Source organism: Apus apus, chromosome 18, assembly GCF_020740795.1.
Source record: "Apus apus isolate bApuApu2 chromosome 18, bApuApu2.pri.cur, whole genome shotgun sequence".
NCBI lineage: Eukaryota > Metazoa > Chordata > Aves > Apodiformes > Apodidae > Apus > Apus apus.
In genome coordinates this window covers 2289678-2304880 of record NC_067299.1, presented here as the reverse complement: position 1 = coordinate 2304880, position 15203 = coordinate 2289678, and the positions used below count along the sequence as shown (strand labels likewise).

At 51.4% G+C, this 15203-nt stretch overlaps 1 protein-coding gene across 2 annotated transcripts in view; it reads right to left on the bottom strand.

Moving 5' to 3' along the window:
• SUPT6H (SPT6 homolog, histone chaperone and transcription elongation factor) overlaps positions 1-14963 on the bottom strand; it is a 28528-nt gene extending 13565 nt beyond the window's left edge. The window contains exons 1-18 of one of the 2 annotated variants that reach the window (XM_051635654.1): positions 14881-14963; positions 9304-9445; positions 8664-8822; positions 8413-8483; positions 7701-7896; positions 7309-7393; positions 6654-6927; positions 5370-5471; positions 4793-4909; positions 4162-4251; positions 3542-3684; positions 3137-3288; positions 2351-2449; positions 2070-2199; positions 1813-1963; positions 1237-1391; positions 478-673; positions 51-190 (exon numbers count right to left, since the gene is read on the bottom strand). In XM_051635654.1, the coding sequence (XP_051491614.1) occupies positions 51-190; positions 478-673; positions 1237-1391; positions 1813-1963; positions 2070-2199; positions 2351-2449; positions 3137-3288; positions 3542-3684; positions 4162-4251; positions 4793-4909; positions 5370-5471; positions 6654-6927; positions 7309-7393; positions 7701-7896; positions 8413-8483; positions 8664-8822; positions 9304-9412 (2369 nt within the window). In that variant the 5' untranslated portion in view covers positions 9413-9445; positions 14881-14963. Of the gene's footprint in view, positions 1-50; positions 191-477; positions 674-1236; positions 1392-1812; positions 1964-2069; positions 2200-2350; positions 2450-3136; positions 3289-3541; positions 3685-4161; positions 4252-4792; positions 4910-5369; positions 5472-6653; positions 6928-7308; positions 7394-7700; positions 7897-8412; positions 8484-8663; positions 8823-9303; positions 9446-14730; positions 14846-14880 lie in introns of those variants that run through there. The other variant, XM_051635652.1, reaches the window with a different exon arrangement.
• Between the last annotated feature and the right edge of the window lie 240 nt (positions 14964-15203).

Below are 15203 nucleotides of genomic sequence, written 5' to 3'. Positions count from 1 at the left end.
GGGACTGCTCAAGCTGAACAGGGATCCAGGGGAAACTCCTTTCCTCCTACCTGGCTGAGGAGAACGCAATGCCTAGCACCCGAATCCCCTTCCCTTGGTTTTCATCCATGAAATCGTCATCTTCCTCCACTTGCTGATCGGGGCGGTATGAGGAAACCTTCAGCCAGTTGTACAGCTTCCTGCTGCAAGCCTGGGAGAACAGGAGAGAGGAGTGAGAAATCCACTGGAGATGGATGTTTGGCATAGCCCCTCTCGAAGGAAGGTCATGGACTGCTCAAGGCAGCAAGACAGTATATTCTGCCAGTCTGGGACCAGCTCTTCAGAACCATGAAGCCCATCTTCCCTCCCAATGAGCTATCTGCTCTTCTCTCCATGTTTGGGAAAGAACCAGACTCAGCTCCCTGACTGCCCCCTCCTCCTTCCCAAGAGCCTGCATATGGCCTGTCAGCAGCATTCCCCATCTGTCCCCCGTCTCACCTTGAGGACATATTCTTTGGCCTCCACTAACAGCTTGTTCTTCAACTCCTTAGCCATCTGCAGGTAGAGGAACTGGTTGAGGGCCCGCTCGATGGCCATGGTACGCTGCCGGTTCCACTCCTGCACCTGGTGGCTGAACTCATCCCGGTAGTAGAACTGTTTGATCTCCTCAAAGTAGGTCTGGTCGCTTCCATAACTGCAAGAAACGAGAGGCAGAGAATCAGGAGGACTCCCAAGGCCCGCATGGACACCACTGCTGGCAGATTCCTGCGCAGGGATGTGACAGCAGCACCTCAGGTTCAGCGAGGTGCCTGGAAAACGTAGAGAAGAGCCAGTCCTGCCACCACACGCTCCCCCAGCTGTGCTGCCAGCCTGACTGCAGCTGAGAGCCACCCTGGCACCACAGAGAGGCCTGGTCAGTGCAACAGGAGGCAGCCCCCAGCCACTCCAGCACACCTATGCTGCAGTGTGGCTACTGTGGCTACTCAGATGTGCAGGGAAATAAACATTTGTCTTCCTCAAAACTCGTACAAGCTCTGGAGTTTGCCTTCAAATGAGTGAGCCAGATGGCTTCTGAAGTTTTCATTCAGATGAAGAAAAAAGCAAGACTGTGAGAGGCTGTTTGGCTTTAAGGTGCAGGAAACCACCAGGCCATGACTTCCCAGAGCTGTCTGGGTCACAGAGGAGCTCTAGGAGCCCAGCAGCTCTGAAGGAATGAGCTCTGCCAAGACAGGGGTGGCACAGCCAGCAAGGACTCACCCCTCCACTCCTTTCATGTCAATGCTGATATCTATAGTGAGCAGTCCCTCCTCCTCTGCCAGGCTCATTTTCAGGAACTGGTCATCTCGTAGCTCCTTCACAGGCTTGTTCTTCAAGTATTTAAAGGAATAGGCATAGTGGGCTTCATCAATATCCTGGGAGAGGACAGACAGTCAGCAATGCATGCAGGGGATCCATGAAGGCAGTCCCTGCTGTATCCCATGGGAGACAATGGTTTATATTTAATATCCCCTCATCCCCATGCCAGCCAGGCTGCATTCTCTTCCCCAGTAGGACACAGTGGAATTTGTTGCCAGTCCCAGAAAAACAGAGGTGGTTTCAGTAACTGAAAGCAACATCTTGACAGCAAGAATCAGGTCTGCTGAAATGCTGAGACTGAACATGCAGCGTGATGCTGAGCTGGCCTCTGCAGCAGCCCAGCTCCCAGGCTGCTTTGAAGACGTATCCAGAGTTGCCACTGATGTGGGAGAAGTTTTGAGGTGGAAAAATGAGCATTTGTGTGTTATTTAGATCCTTCCCTGAATTGACTCACTGAGTCAGAGCTCCCTTCCTTACCTTCTTCCCCTTTTTGGTTGGTGAAATGTTGACTTTGGCTCTTTCCTGGAAAGTCTGTCTCAGGACCTGCCTGACCAAAGGCTCCCTGGCTATCTGCAAAGCCACCATGTACCGGGCTCCTTCCAGCACAGCTTCAGGGCTTGGGAACTGACTGAAAGAAAAAAGGCAACAGGAAGGCTTAGGGTTTGGAATACTCCTGGATCCCCTCCCCTGTGTCACATCCACAGGACCGCCATGAAAACTGGCCCCACACTGACCTACACACGTAATCCTTGGCCAGCTCCAGGGGCTCTGCAGGGAACTGCTCTGTCTCGTGACGCTGGTAACTGTCTCGCAGATTCTCTCCAAACTGTTCAGGTGTCAGACCAAACTTCTTAGCCAGGCCATCTGGGGTGGGTGGAGGGAAATACAAAACAACACAAAAACTATGAGAAGGTTGGTTTCGTAGCTTATGCTGAGCAGAACTACTGGTCCTCCCCACAGGTAAGCTGTGGTAGAAGTGTGAAAGAAGCTCCATGTGACAAAGCCCAGCCCGTACCCAGCCCAGCTGCCTGACAGATGGTGTACATGTCCCGCCGGGACGCCTGCTTCAGCTCCGGCCCTTTCTGCTCATCATCCTCAGCATCCTCCCCTTCACCTGTGGGAACAGTATCATTAGCAAGGCCACTTTACAGAGGCATCCAGACAGCTGCGGTGAGCCAAGAGCACAGTAAAGGGATCCAACACAACCTACATGGAGCAAGAGTCCCTAAGTTCCACAAATGTATCTCAAAGATCACATAAGCCTTAAAATTGTTCAGGGTTAGAAAAAGAAAAATCACAAAATCATAGAACAGTCTCAGTTGGAAGGGATCTTAGATCATCTAGCTCCAAACTCCCTGCACGGACAGGAGCACCTCCCACCAGACCAGGTTGCTCCAAGCCCCATCCAACCTGCCCTTCAACACTGCCAGGGATGGGGCTTCCACAGCTTCCCTGGGCAACCTGGGCCAGGGTCTCACCACCCTCATCTTCTCTTCAGCTGCACACTTTAGCAGTTTTAATAGCAGTATCTCTGGGTTGCACGTTAACACACACATCAAGGTGGCTGATTTGGCCCCTGTCATGAAGGGTGGTATTAGTCCATCAGAAAAGCAGCACCTTGTGTGGCAAATTTTAAGGATTTTCCGAGATGCCTGGAAGACTTGGGACTAACCTGAGACAGAAGTGAGCTGAGATGTTCTCTGCAAACAAACGGGCTTTTCAACGAACTTTCTTATTATTCTTTTGAACCAGCATTTTCAACCAACCCACAATTAGGAGACTAAAAAATCCAAGGACAAACCTTCCTCCTCTTCCCCATCCTCTCGGATCCGCTTTTGCTTCTTTCTTGCAGCCTTGGCAGCATTCTGCATCTTGGGGATGTCTCTCCCATAGTACAGCAGGAAGTGGTTATACACGTCCTTCAGCTCATCCATGGACTGCACGTCCTTCAGCCTGCAGCAAAGCCAGCACATTACACCCTGCTTGCAGCTCAGCCCTGCTCAGAGCACACAAGGAACCTGTTCTGGTACAGCTCAGGCAGAGGGAACATTTGGGCTCATCTTCCAAAAATATGTCTCATTACTGGCTTTGTGGGGAGGCTAAATTCAATGCACTGCAGAGGCAAGAGAGCCTGGGGCTGTTTGGGCAAGTTATGGTACTTCTTAAGTAATTCTGGAATGAATCTAAGTGCCTCACAGGATCATACCTCTCCATGTCAGTAGTATCCAGGGCCCTTATTCCATCTGCCAAGGGCTTGTCTGGGTCAGCAGAGATCTGCTCATACTGGTAGGCCTGCATCTTCTCAAAGAGGCGTGTCAGGTTCTGCTTGCGGATCTTCAGCTGGGTCCACTAACAGGGGAACAAAGATTCCCAGTGAAATGGACCATGGCTGTGTGTTACATCTGAATCCTCCCTTCCCAAACAGGGGATCCCAGGATCTTGGGATATTTGGTATATATTCATAAAAATCTTCATCCATAGCCAAACCCTGATGTGACATGACGCTCATCTCAGAGATGGATTGTATTAACAGAAAAAAAATTAAAAAAAAAAAATCAATCAAGGACTGGCTGTAGAGAAGGAACCTGCATTCCTCGCAGGAAAGGTCACCACACAAAAGGAACTTAGTGAAGAGGAAGGACTGTTTTGAACCCCCTTTTGTCAGATAACCCTTTATCCCCACATGATAGCAAATATACAAAAAACCCCATGGATAAAAGTGGTCTCAAGGTCTCCACAGTCAAACCAAAATCTGCTGAAAGTGTCAGGCTAGACGGGAAGACATGTTTAATGTTGGTGGGGTAACAAGCAGTGAACACTCCTCACCTTCTCATCCCATTGCCAGACCCTCCAGAGGTCATTGATGTGCAGCTCTGGCTCCACATACTCCTTTCTGTAGAAAGCGATGAACGGGACCTGGGTCAGAAAGGAGACTCATCACCACCAAGCAGGAGACTGGGCTGCTCTGGGCAGCCAGGAGTCCAGAGGGTGCTTCTGTTCCATGTGGGAGAAGAAGCCAACAGGGCAGCAGTGTGGGGATGCACCAAGCTGTGCCCCAGCTCTTGAGACTGTTCCACCAAAGAATACTTCACATACACTCAAGAGCTTCTGCAACATCAGGCAACACCTCAGAGAATGGACTGAATGAACCAAGCAAGGCTCAGGATACTCTGAAATTCCTCCATCACATTTAGCATCAATTTGTCTGGGATCAGGGAAACAGGATGATAGCAGCCCCACCAAACAGGCCTTAAAAACCTGTGTTGCCTCAGCTCACACAAGATGAGCTGCATGTTCCAATGATGCACCACATTGTGCCAGGAGAGGCAACCAGCTATGGCATCTCAGCCCCTTCTGGTCTGCTGCCCTAAATACTTCCAGCAACCCCTCTGCTAATCCTGCCCAGACAAGGAGACAGATACTTTTATCTTGGCAATGAAGGCAAGTTGTGGATTACCTCAAAATGTTGATTTCTCATGAAATTCAGGGCTTCTTTAATCTTCTGGATGGTGCTGGGCCCCTTGCGGCTGAAGCTGCTGCTGGCTTGTCCACGGTCGAGGTAGTCACAGGTCTCCTAGAAGGAGAAACACATGGTCCTGATTGTGTTCCTGACTCCCAAAATACCAGCCCAAGTTAAGGCTGGAAAACAGTGGCCCTTTGGTGTGCTGGAAATTTAGCCTCCCCACAAAAAAGCATCCCAGCCCTGACTGGCTTAGAGGAAAACAGGGAAGCAGAATCTGATCAAGGTAACTGATGGGTGAAAGCAGATCACAGGCAATACTGGTTTAGCCCTAAGTGCTCTGAGATCTTCCCATCATTCCTGACAATTATTCTTGCAGCTTCTCTGTGTTTCTTCTTGCCCTGTTTTATGGCTGGGAAAATGAAGAGGTGCATGTTCGACACTGAAAACCAGAAAGAAAGGCTTGTCAGGCACCACATGCCCCTGAGCAAACTCCTGGAACAACAGCTCCAGGTGGGAAATCTGCAGCAACTCGAGTCTTCTTAGGACAGAAGTCCCAGGCATAGTCCTTTACCTGTAAGGAGATGGTGGGTGTGGCAAATGCATTCCTGTAGATCCAGTCAGCTTCTTCCTCCAGCTCATCATCTTCCGCACTCTTGACCGGGATGGAGCGTAGCTGGGAAGAGACAACAGGATGAGCACGTGTGGCACCAGAGCTCGTGCTGCCACGTCTTCAGGAAGCCTGGAAATGATTGCTTTGAGCTGCAGGTTCTTATGAGGTCTCAGTACCACCCATGGGGCTTTGCTGAGGACGGCACTTCAATGTCTGCATCTTCTGGGCACAGAGGAAACCTGCATCAGTTTTACACCAGGTAAAGGCAGCTAACAGTTCTGTCAGAGGTGTGTGGGAAGGAATGAAATCTTCCCTCTGCAGCTACATCCTCTGTTCCAGTCTATCTATAACACCTTATCACTTTTCTTGCTGCAGCAACAGAATCACTGAACATAAAGCAGCTTCAAACTCCCTCTGGGCATTTAGTCCCAGGCAATTCTCCTTCAGGAGGGCTGCTCTAATCACCACTGACATCTGCGAAGAAGACAAAATGTCTGAACAGGCCACATATGGCCAGAAGGCATCACACACTGTGTCCCCTTGTGCTGTGCACACTGGCATGGGAAAAAAGGTTCTCCTGAAAAGCTGGCAGCTTCAGACATCCCATTTTACAGAGCCTGGTAACAAACTTCTGAACAGAATTAATTACCTGAACAGACACTAAGGGAGGTTGAATAATGTTCAAGGAAAACCTGATTACGGGGTAAAATTAAGACAAAAACATGAGATACCAGAGTGAGTCTGAGCAGCACAAACAGGACTCCACACTGAGAGCAGTGGAAGTCCCAGATGCTTGGATTAAACTGTCTGGAACAGTTATGTGCTGGCTGCTGTATGGGCAGCCTAGAAAACCCTGACAAACCTCCTCTGGCACTGCAGCTTCACAATTGCTATCAAGAGACACAGCTTGTGGGATTACCAACAGCATCCAGGATGAAGGACACCTCAGCAGAGCACAAGCCCTGCAGCACTCCCAGGGGTGCCACACTGGCACCCAGTGGCCAAATAAACGATGACCAGTGCTAAAACAGCCTGCACAGCTGGAATAGGGAATTCAGTGTCACTGTTATGCTGGAATGCAGCAGTTCAGCCCACACGTTTGACAGGTGGGACCTTCTAAGAGGGAAGAAGAGAAGGCAAAATCCAGCCAGCAGCCAGGTGAGAAAGCCTGCAAGTCCCAGGCCTGCTGCACTTGGTGGGAGCTGTAATGTTTTCTGCACACACAGCAGCACCCTCCTCCCTCACCTGGAACCTCTCAGGCATGTCAGTCATGCGGATCTCATTGTCCTGGTCTGTCAGGTGGCTGCTCTCCAGCTCACTGGGCTCGTACATCTCAAAGATGCTGCGGCGACTGACGCGCTTCTTGGCAGCCTTCTTGGGCCGTACTCGGGTCTCCCCTTCAGCTTCTTCATCCTCATAGTCATACTCCTCCTCCATCTCCTCGTCGTACTCGTTGTACTTTTCAAACTCATCATAGTCGAAGTCCACACCAAAGATCTCCTGGGCTTCCTGCAATGCACTGGAAGGCAAAATTCATTGTTCAGCCCCACAGTGCAGACCACAGAACATCTTTGTAGCCACACAGGGGAGGTCAGAGCACCTAAAGCTCAGCTTTAGTTTTGCACCCAGGTTAAAAAATGATGGGTAAGTACACAATTCTGAGCTTCACAGGCAAATACTTAAGGGACTGGTTTGGTGTCCCTATAAAAAATTCAGGGGAGAAAGGAGTCAGGAATTTAAGAAAACACAGACTAAAAGCTCCATGTTTAAATTCACCAGGTTTCTCTGGGAAAGAGACCAGTGGCATCCAAGCACAAGCTGAATCACTCTGCAGCTGCAAGAATCCAGCAAGCTGAGCAGTGTTTTTGAGGCTCCAGGCCAACTTCCAATCAACACTTACGCATCTGTGTATCCAGGGAGCTTCTTTCTCCATTTTGGCTTCTTCAGAGGTTGTCCATCATCATCCACGATGAAGTCATCAATATCTGGACATTGAGAAATAATCTAGTGGTCAGGACACTCACATTTTCAACTGATACATCTGACAAAGCTCAGCTCAGAGGAGATGTTCAACACCTCAGCACATGTCATGTGCTTCTGGACAAAGCGGTTCAGACACAAACTAAACCTGCCACCAAAAATGTTAATTGTAAAGATGGTACCCATCAGACCAGCAAGAGCTTGACCACAAGAGGGCTTCAGCCTTTGGTTACTTATAGCTCAGAAGAAGTCTTGGTTCCTGTGCTTTAATCCTAGGACAAACTCTGGATATAATCAACCAACCATGCTCACCAGACTCATCTTCCTCCTCCTCCTCTTCCTCTTCTGGTGGGGCAACAGGAGCTTCAACAGCCTCCCCTCCCTCCTCTCCTTCACCATCCTGAAAGATTTCTTCAGCAATGGCTTCCTTCTCATGTTCTTCTTTCCCATAGTCTTCTTCTTCATCATCCTCATCATCAGACATTTTTCGCACACGCCTGAATTTTTGCTACAAGCAAAGAGGCCTGTTAGGGACTGAATTCCTGGCATAGACACTCAAGCTCAATGTTAGAACCATGGAATGGTCTGGGTTGGAAGGGACCTCAAAGATCATTTAGTACCAACCCTCCTGCATGGGCAGGGACACCTCTCAGCAGACCAGGTTGCTCCAAGCCCCATCCAACCTGCCCTTCAACACTGCCAGGGATGGGGCAGCCACAGCTTCCCTGGGCAACCTGGGCCAGGGTCTCAGCACCCTTACACTCAGAAATACAGAACATAGTGCTGTCCCTGCCCAGACTGTCTTGCAGAGGTGGGAAGAAAGGAGCCTTCAGGAACCAGAAGGAAGTGTTTTGCAAACTCTAGGAAGCCAGTTCCCTGTTGCCTGCACAAGGAGAGATCCTGCTTCCTTCAAGGACTCTGCTCTCCCTTTGCAAGAGGGCAGGGGCAGGTGGGAAGGACAAGTTGACCCCCCTCTTTCCTGCTGAGACACCCCCCCCAACAGCAGCACGAGAACACAACTCACCCTTTTGACTTTAACACCCAAGTTCTCTTCAATGAGGTCAAAATCATCATCCTCCAGGCGGTCATCAAAAGCTAAAAGAAAGCAGAGGTGAGTTTCAGTCTCCCTGTACCAATCTGGGAATGGAACAGCCAAGAAGGAGGGTGTAGCTTCCTCAGTCGGTGCAGACAGCCAGGGCAGAGCTCTGCTCTCTGGCAGGGCAGTGTGAGAGCATCATGCTGTGGCCTGCAAGGAACAATCACTATAAAACTTACTGCGCTTTCTCTTCTTGTGGCCAACGTTGTCCTCAGAGTCTCCAGAGTCACTGGCTTCTTCCTCCTCTTCCTCTTCCTCATCGTCATCATCATTAATGAACCCCTTCAGGTTCCCCTGCTCATCTTGATCATCAAGATTCTCCTCCTCCTCTTCCTCATCTGGGGTGGAGAGCAGCAAGGTTAGACATACTCCTTGGTTACCTGCCAAGACTCCTCCTGGGCTCTGTGCAAACAGCACTTTCCTTCACACTGTCTGCACACGCAGTTTTTACTGACACTTTCACAGAGCCCAGGCAGCTGCTCCTGCCACAACCCAACTGCTTGTCTTGTGGCCTCACTCTCTCTGCAGAGGGAACAGGTGGGGTGGTCATGCTGGGAGAGTTCCTCTGCTTTTACTGTTTACTATCAAACTGTGGGACTGCCAGTCCCAGGGGTGTGAAGCAGTGCATTTTCTATTGCCAAATATAAAAGCCATCTAAGCACTCTGAGGAAGGGAAGCACTTAAGACAGCTGAGATTACCCACTCCAGATGGCCACGCTATTCTAGCACAGCTATTGCTCCATCTGCAGAGGTGTAGGATGGAAAGCAGAGCAGAAAGGCACACAGACCATTCAGCAAACTCAGGCCAGGCAGACTCACCATCCTCATCCTCCTCTACAAACTTCTTGGTTACTCTGGGCACAACCTCCCCATCCTGGTTGTACTCCTCCTCCGACTCCTCTGCTTCACTTTCCACAAAGTCAGACATGGCTGCAATGTCTCACACAGGGCTCCACAGGAACTGGGGGAAGAGGAGACACCCCTCACATTAGCTGAGACAGCAACACACAAGCACTTACCCGTGCTGGGTATTGGAGAGAAGGCAGCTAAGGTGAGAGGGTTTCCAATTATCTGTCAAGGCCCCGAGTCTCCATGTTGCCTGGACATCCCTCTGTCACCAGAGATTAGGCAAGGGAAACCAGCAGCCCAGTGCTGCCAGCTCCTGTCACCCTGTCTCAGGGAGCAGGACAGGACCTGTCACAGCAGCACTCGTTGCACAGCCCAGCTCACACGTAGCCAGGGTCCTTCATCCCACCTACACCCTCTCACCCGGCCAGGAAAGCAGCCTCATGCTGCCACCACCACTGCACTGAGTCAGGCACACAGTCCAACCAGTTAGGGTCTTAATATGATTAATTTTCACTTAATGAAGCCAGAATAGCCCTGAAAAGGGCTCTGAGTGAGCTGCAATTGCAGGCTGCTGGCAAGGCTCTGAGGAGCCCCACGGAGCAAACAGGAGAGACCGAGGGGGTGCTGCAGAGTTGGGGGCTGCCTGACTGCACAGCCAGAGCCCAGACTGGGATGTTCCACACCAGGGACCTATCTCCAGAGACTAGGAGGTAACAAGAGACTACAGAAATGTGTGGCTTTTTTTCTATATCCAAAACCTCCCATGTGATATTTTTCCCCAACAGGGGTTTCTGGAATCAGTTTAAATTAAACTTGGCAGGACGTGTGTGTCCATAAAGACACTGCTCTAGTTCTGTCTCTCTGAGTCTTCCACTTCTTGTGGTTACTAAACTTGCTATCATTTTTAAATCTTCAAAGGATTTTATTTTTTTTTAGTTCCTTTTTACACACACCAAAACAACAGAAGCTTACAAAAGTCAGCCAGAAGAAAAAAACAAACTGGTTCTTCAAATGGCTTAGAAGATGAACAAGGCAGTCCAGGAAAAAGTACCAGCCCTTGGGAAGGTACAGAAAGAAACTCAGAGGTGTCAGATCTAAAGCCAAAATCTCTGTGTTATATTACACCTGATGTAATTTAACACATACAAAAAAGATGATGAGAAAAGAATTCCATCTGCCAGGGAACAACAGCTAAAGAAACATACTTCAAAATGTCCCCAAATCATTTCTCCACTGCAAACAAACTCCTGCAGGAAACCAGCCCCATATGGGACAACCTGGTCAAGGCCTTGCCATGACAACTTCTCATGTGCAGGACTTCTTCTTGTGCCCTGAGATCTGGTGAGAAAAGCAGGGTCTTATTTCTCAGTTAATGAAAAATAAAGTGATTGCACAAGGCCAATCGTGGATAATCTTTTATGCCTTAAAATACTAATAGCTCCAGAGGAATGTATCTCATTAAAGAAAACCCACAAGACAGACTAAGGGAAAGACCTCTGTCAGGTTCCAGACACAGGCTGAGAGCAGCTCACACTCCCTGGCTGTGGATTGGGTGGCTGTGGCCAACACAGCCAGCAGAGATCACAGCAGGTCAAGGCTCTGCACCCAAAGAGGACATGGCTTGGGCAGGGGGGGATCCCTGTCTTTGAGAGGACACTGCAGAAGTCACATGTGTATTTAAGCATCCCTCCTAAAAACAAGGCTTCAAGGGGTGGCAGAGATGCTAGTTCAATATGTGCTCCTGAAACAAATGCCACTGAGGAGTTGGGTAACTACACACAGGAGAGGAACAGGAATTGTTGGGTTCACCAGCCTGTGTGTGCACATTTCAGCTTCACCTTTCTCACCAATTCTTCTACCCATGTCCCCCAGGGTGTATTAACTCCCCAAACACTGCAGGTTAAATGGCTTTTCCTAGAGCATTTCCAGGTCTCATAACCTCATTTCTTTCCTGTCCACAATCAACACACAAACCCAGTAGGAAAGCAAAGCCCCCATCAAGGCACCACACACAGTCTCACTGTTCTCTGCCCGTGGCACGTTCCACTGGCAGCTCCAGCTTCTTCTCATCACTTGTTCTGCCACTTCCTGACAATTTCAGTTCCTGTCAAATCCAATTTGTCTGGATGCAGGGAACAGCTAGAACTTAGGAAACATCTCATGTAATGATCCAGCCGAGCAGGTTCCACACAAGCCAACCCACCCACAAAACCAGGTGCTGTCAGCTCCAGGGAAATCCACCTCAGGACAGCAGGGATGTCACTTGGCATGGCCAAAGGAAGCAAAGGTAGCATTACCAAGGAGACGTTGGATCAGATAGGGACTAAAGGTGCCCCTCCCACCTTCCACACCAGAGAGACCTTGGCTTGAAATCAAACAGGAGCAGGAGGCAGGCAGAGTGTGGCCAGCACGGATGGAGGTGCAGAGGCAGAGCTCAGCACTGCCCTGTGATGGGTCAGGCAGCGAAGTTCTGCTCCAGCTTGGCCAGCCCTGCTGGGGGTGCAAAGACTCCTGCCTGAGGAGTGCTGGGCCAGCTCTGCTGTGTCATGCTCCAGGTCTTTCCTCAGAGCAGCCCAGCAGCATCCTGGCTTCTGTAATGTTCCCAGGAGAGTGTCAGAGATTGCTGCAGCACGGGAGCAAGTACCACACTGCACTGGAGCACCAAAGAGGCAGGAGAGGACACCTGATCCTGCACAGCTACCTGAGCAGACAGACTCCTTTAGGTGATACACACAAACAGCTTCACCCTTCTTATGTTGGGGGCTCGAGAACTGGACACAGTACTCCAGGTGAGGTCTCATGAGAGGCAAGTAGAAGGGGAGAATCCCCTCCCGGCCCTGCTGCCCACACTGCTTTTGATGCAGCCCAAGACTTGGTTGTTTCTGGGCTCCAGCACACGGTGCTGGCTCATGTTGAGCTTCTCCTCCACCATCACCCCCAGGTCCTTCTCCTCAGGGCTCTCTTCAATCCATTCTTCACCCAAACTGTATCTGTGCCTGGGATTGCCCTGACCCAGGTGCAAACCCTGCCCTTGGCCTTGCTGAACTTCATGTAGTTTGCAGGAGCCCACCTCTCCAGCCTGCCCAGGTGCCTCTTGGTGGCCTCTCTCCCCTCCAGCATGTCACCTCACCACACGGCTTGCTGTCATCAGACTCAATGCACAAAACAGCAAAAATTAGACCTAATTTGGGCTTTACTCCAGCCTGAAGAGATGCAAGTCCTCCAATTCTCCCCATCCTTTGCAGCAGAAACTAGATCAAGGCCCTGACCCACACTCATACTGGTTTCATGGGGGGAAAGGGTTGGGACAGGGATTTTAACCTCTGCCATTTCATGGTTCAACTCTCAGTCCACTCAGGATCACATAGGTCCATGGACCCCCATTGCCAAAGCCACCACTGAACAGCTTTGCTCAGTTCTCATGTCTACAGTTCAAAGAGAAAAGTTAAACTGAAGAGGATTCAGGAAGTGCTGTGTGAATGAAGCAGCTGGGAAACTTGACTCGATTAAACTGCAGAGGCTAACGAGGCCCAATTGGTTCATTCTGTCAATTACAAAAGTAAAAGACTGACAATAAATGGCTGGTTAGGAAAAACCCAAAGAAAGTGCAAAGGTAAGAGCACCACTGCAGCTCCTGATGCTCTCACAATGACATTAATTTAAGAACAAAAAGGCACCACAGCTGAGCCAGAACGTGTGGATTTAACATCAATGACTAAGCAATGATCTCCAGGCTGTGTCCCTCCACAGAATTCAGACAAGATCTCATTGGCATCTTTTAATTTCAAGCTTATGAGCCCAACAAACAGATCCCTGTGAAGCTCTGTGAGGCACTTGAGGGCACCACAACAACCTGCCCTCATGGGCACCTCATCAGTGCTGAGCTCCTCCTCCTTGGCACGGGCAGGGCCTTCTGCAGGGCCAATCCCCACCAGCCCTGAGATGCCACCAGCAACACACAGTTTAATATTTAGCTTTTACAGCCGTTTTTATCAATTTCTGATGTCAGGACCTAAGCCAGACACTCCCACCCTCCTTAGTGGGAGGTGTGTGAAGACAGGGCTGAAATGACTGGAGAACAACGATGCTGAGACAGGGAAAGTCCAGACAACCAAACCACCACAGCTCCCCATGCCTGCTTCATTAGTTTTCATGCTCCCTGTTGGTCCCACCACCCCCGAGGCTCTGAGGCAGGGGAACATCCTGCAGCAGTGGCCAGTTTCACAGCATGCTGTGTGAACAAGCACTTCTGTCTGGTTTATTTTAGACCTGCTGCATCTGAACTTCCTGCAAGAAACGAAAACATTGATGTTCCCTCCTTGCTTTCTCTGACCTGCCCATGACTTCATCTTATTTCCTATCAGCAGGTGAGGAAACAAAGGCTTTGCTTCCCAAAAAGCTTCTTATCCATGTCACTCCTGCCCCTGCCTTTCCCAGTATTCCCCTTTTCAGGCAGCAACATCCAGGGCACAGACTGCCAATGATTTATGCAGCAGCCTAATGATGTTTTCTGCTTTGTTCTCTGCTCCTCTGAAGTATTTCCAAAATATCCTTTTTGGTTTTTTTAGGCTGCAGAAGGGTGCTAAAGTTTCAAAAGAAACAATTGCTGAGACACCAGCAGCTCTTTCCTGAATAGTAAAAGCTGATGTAGAGTCAGTTGCTGGGGTGTGTGTTACCTGCATTATGCTGCTTCCTGTCATGTCTCCTTTACCACACCAGCACTGAGCCAACTCAGTATTATCTGGTCTCTGCAACTTCCCACAGCCTGGTTCAGCCATCCCAAATTATTAAGGATTAAATTTTCCTTCTCCCCATCACTGTATTAAGAAAAACAAAGCAGCAGAGATGGCTGTGGAACTGCACGATAACCTCACACCTCTGTGAGCACCAACCATTCGCCCCTGCCCTTCCCCTGCCACCTTCTAGCCAGTTATCGAGCTCCCAAGGGGCCTTCCCAGGCTGCTGCCCCTCGGCTTTCCGTGGGGGACGTGATCAGGAACCCGCAAACCCAAAGGCAGCTGTGGGAGGCCCGGGTGAGGAGCAGGGCGACCCAACCCGCTGCTGGCCCTGAGAAACAAAGCTCAGACCCTTCCTCACCACCCCCCACCGAAAATCAGGCCGACCCTCCCCACATCCATTTTCTCCTTCCCCAGCTCTTCCCGCCGTGTCAGCGCTGTCCCGCGGCCCCCGGGCCCGCTGCGGCCTCTGCCCGGGGGAGCAGACCCGGCCCGGCCTCCCCCCGCGCCGCTCCCGGCCCGGTCCCCACCCGGAGGCTCCCGCCGCCGCCTGCCTCCCCCGCCAACGGCACCGCGGAGCCAAGTGGCAGCCGCTCCCTTCACCCCTCGGCCGGCGGGCGAGTCCCAGCGCCGAGCACCGGGGCGTCCCTGCCGCCCTTACCGGGGACCAGGCCCGCCCGGCCCGGCAGGCCCTGCAGCCGCCGCGGGCTCTGCGCGACCCCGGCAACGGCCCCTCCGAGAGCGGCGCGGGCCTGGCCGAACACCTCCCGCCGCCACCGGCTGACTCCACCCGGCCCCGCCGCGGCCTTACCCGGGACGCCGAGGGAAAATGGAGGCCTCGGCGGCGGCGGCGGCGGCGAGCGAGGTGGGCGGGGCAGGCGAGCGGCGACCTCCGGCGGGCGGAGCGGCGCCACTTCCGCTTCCGGCGGCGGGTCGGGCCGGTGCTGCTGCCGGTGCCGGTGCCGCTGCCGGGCCCGTCACCTGCGGCTCCGTGGTGAAGCTGCTCAACGTGCAGCACAGCGTCCGCCTGCACTCGCATGATGTGCGCTACGGCTCCGGTAACGGGACACATCCCCCTCCCCTTCACCCGGTACCGCGCCCTCCGCTAACGGGACCCCCCTCCCCGATACCGTG